Source organism: Gymnogyps californianus, chromosome 1 (assembly GCF_018139145.2).
Source record: "Gymnogyps californianus isolate 813 chromosome 1, ASM1813914v2, whole genome shotgun sequence".
Taxonomy (NCBI): domain Eukaryota; kingdom Metazoa; phylum Chordata; class Aves; order Accipitriformes; family Cathartidae; genus Gymnogyps; species Gymnogyps californianus.
This window is the reverse complement of record NC_059471.1, coordinates 99,498,226-99,501,165: the sequence shown is the minus strand read 5'-3', so window position 1 is coordinate 99,501,165 and position 2,940 is coordinate 99,498,226. Positions and strand designations below refer to the sequence as shown.

Sequence of the window (2,940 nt, the reverse complement as noted above, 5' to 3'; positions counted from 1 at the left end):
TGTTTCATGCTTTTAAGAATACCAACTGAAGTTAATGGGACTATTCTTATGGGTAAAATGAGCTGGATTTGGTCCCAGGAACACCTGGCTGGACTTTAAAATGAACTTAAGCCTGCAACGCAAAACCTTTTCATTGCTTGGAACGGGGAATTTGAGCAAAAGGAGGGCACTAATGTGATTTTGGGGAGTCTAGGCAGAAGATTCCTAGTCGGAAGGCAGAGATCAAATTTCCATGAAATCTACAGCTCTGGGGATTGTAAACTTGGTTTGCTGTATTTTTAGATGGGAAGCCAGATCCAATTCTTTATTAAGAAGAGGGGAAGTGGAAGGGAATGCCCTTCCCCTTGGTAAAAATTCCCCCATCCTAGTGCTCTAAAATAGTAGTTGGTTGGCCTGTGAGTTAATGGAATGAGTAACTGAAGCATTATACTCTTCTCACCAGGCTAATTTATGGTGATGTGTAATTTTTTTGGCACTTTGACCTTTTTGGGTTGGCTTTGATAATTTTTCTCTCTCTCAAAATTTACACTAGATTTGTAACCAGATATGCAGCCCATTAATGTTACAAGGAAGAATGAATGAATATTGTTGTTATCGTTTGGATCTCTTTCACCTGGAAAGGAGAGGGGGGTACGGACAACCCCCTTCTCATCTCAGCATGCCCTAGTGAGTCACCTAAACTCTGCAAAAGGTGAAACATCCAAATAATCTGACCCACTGTTGTTTTTTTTCTGAGCAGCTGACCCAACGTCAAACACGTGACTCATGGCCCCTCCAGCAAAAAGATCGGGAGCAGTTTCTGGGTCGGTGCAAGAGCCTCACAGGACACAAAGAAGATGAAGATGGGAGGAACCTGGCTGGGTCTGCCAGTTGGAATGCACTTGCTGGCTCTGGGACACAGGCACTTTTCAAACAAATGGAGAAACATGGTATTTAAAAAAAACAACTATTGCTGTTATTCTCTCTCATCTGGCATGGGCACATATCTGCTGCTTCTCCACTCTGGCTTGTGAGAGCCCTGATGGGTCTAAGTCATGGTTTGTAAGACGCTGAAAACGGGGAGGAGGTCTGAAGCATCAGCCGGGGTAACCTGGTATCAGCGGACATGCTTGTGTGGATTTCTGAGGATATGCTGGCTTGGGGGGCAGATTCAAGTAAGCACGAGTGTGAATTTGATTGCCAGCAGAACATCTTGTGGGAATGATACTAAGAGAAATGTGTGTGGGCGAGTGCCCTGAAATAGGTAGCTTTCAATTAGAGACGACCTGGCTTTAAATCCCTAAGCAGGGAGTTTGGTATACAGCTCTGAAAGGAACTAGATATTATTTTTTTTAATGATGTGCTGTTCCTTCTTGTTTCTTTCAGATGGATTTCAGAAAATTCAGGCTGTTTGTTTGCCTCGTAGGGCTCAGCTGTGCTAGCTTCTGGGTTTTTTACAATAATTTGACTGAATTCTGTATATTCTGTGAAAACAGCCAAGATTACATGTTCCCCATAGAGACTTTTAGAAGAATCGGAGGAAACTTCTCACAGCTCCCGGATATAGACTGCCATAAGAATCCGCCTTTCCTCGTCCTGCTTGTGACATCCTCGTACCACCATGTCGATGCCAGGATGGCCATCCGGCAAACCTGGGGGAAGGAGAGAATGGTCACCGGCAAGCGCCTGGTGACATATTTCCTCCTGGGAAGCACTGTGAATCTCAGCCAGCAGGCTGATATCGCTGCTGAAAGCCAAAAGTACAAAGACATTATTCAAAAGAATTTTACTGACACGTATTACAATTTGACTTTGAAGACCATGATGGGAATTGAATGGATTCACAGATTTTGTTACCAGTCCAGCTTTGTGATGAAAACCGACACAGATGTGTTTGTCAATGTTTTTTACCTCACTGAGCTGCTTCTAAGGAAAAAGAGGACCACTAGATTCTTCACAGGCTTTTTAAAACTGCACGAGTACCCCATACGGAGAAGAGGGAGTAAGTGGTACGTGAGTAGAGAAGAGTATCCGGGAAAGACGTACCCACCGTTTTGTTCCGGGACTGGCTATGTTTTATCCACCGACGTTGCTAGTCAGATCTATAATGTTTCAGAGAGCGTTTCGTTCATTAAACTGGAGGATGTATTCATAGGACTGTGCCTTGCCAAATTAAAAATTCAGCTGGAGGAGCTTCATTCAGAGCAGACGTTTTTTCCAGAAAGGATTAGGTTCTCTGTTTCTCGCTTTAAGAAAATTGTGATGTGCCATGAAGTAGAACCATCTGAGCAGCTGAGCTACTGGAATCACTTAGTGACAGAAAATCACGGAGGAGTGCTCTAGCACCTTCCCTGCTCGAATTAACAAACTGAAATGCTCTGCATTTACAGGGCTGCTCTTGACTCCAGCAAAACTCCCAATTAACTCTAGATCCATCATGTTAAAGACTTTTTAAATGGTTATTTTAATCTCCATTTCTGCCCAAGAACATGCAAACCTCTTTCTCTCCCATTCACTCCCACCTCTTTGCATCCCTTCTCTATACAAGTTACAATTACTATTTTTTTCTGAAAGATGCAGGCCTACAAACCTGCCCTCCAAGTCTTGCTGCTACAGGACCGGGTACATTTCTGCAGTGCCAAGCTAAAAGTCAAAGTACTTCTGTTCAGAGAAGAAAATTTACACCCTCTTCCTGGTCCCCCTTGATAGATTACTGCATTTGCACCCATCTGTGCAGGCATTTAAGAAAAGGTGTTTGTAGCTGTCAGGATGTTCCCCTCCTGGCATAGGGAACTGCAGCCCTGCCCTTGCAGCCAGCTCTGTGTGGGCAGAACTGCGTCCTGGCACAGATCCCTCCTTCAGTCTACACGAATTTTTTGCAGAGATGGAAGAATTTGCCCATGCAGCACTCTTGGGACAAACTTAGGTACTGCAGGTCGCCTGGTGAATGTGTAAGGCTAC

The 2,940-nt window shown here is 44.2% G+C and overlaps 1 protein-coding gene across 1 annotated transcript; it reads left to right on the top strand.

The window, feature by feature from the left end:
• The first annotated feature begins 836 nt into the window (after positions 1 to 836).
• On the top strand, positions 837 to 2,322 carry B3GALT5 (beta-1,3-galactosyltransferase 5). The gene is made up of 2 exons (XM_050914873.1): positions 837 to 929; positions 1,366 to 2,322. The coding sequence occupies exons 1-2, from the start codon at positions 837 to 839 to the stop codon at positions 2,320 to 2,322; spliced, it is 1,050 nt and encodes a 349-aa protein (XP_050770830.1).
• Positions 2,323 to 2,940: the final 618 nt, after the last annotated feature.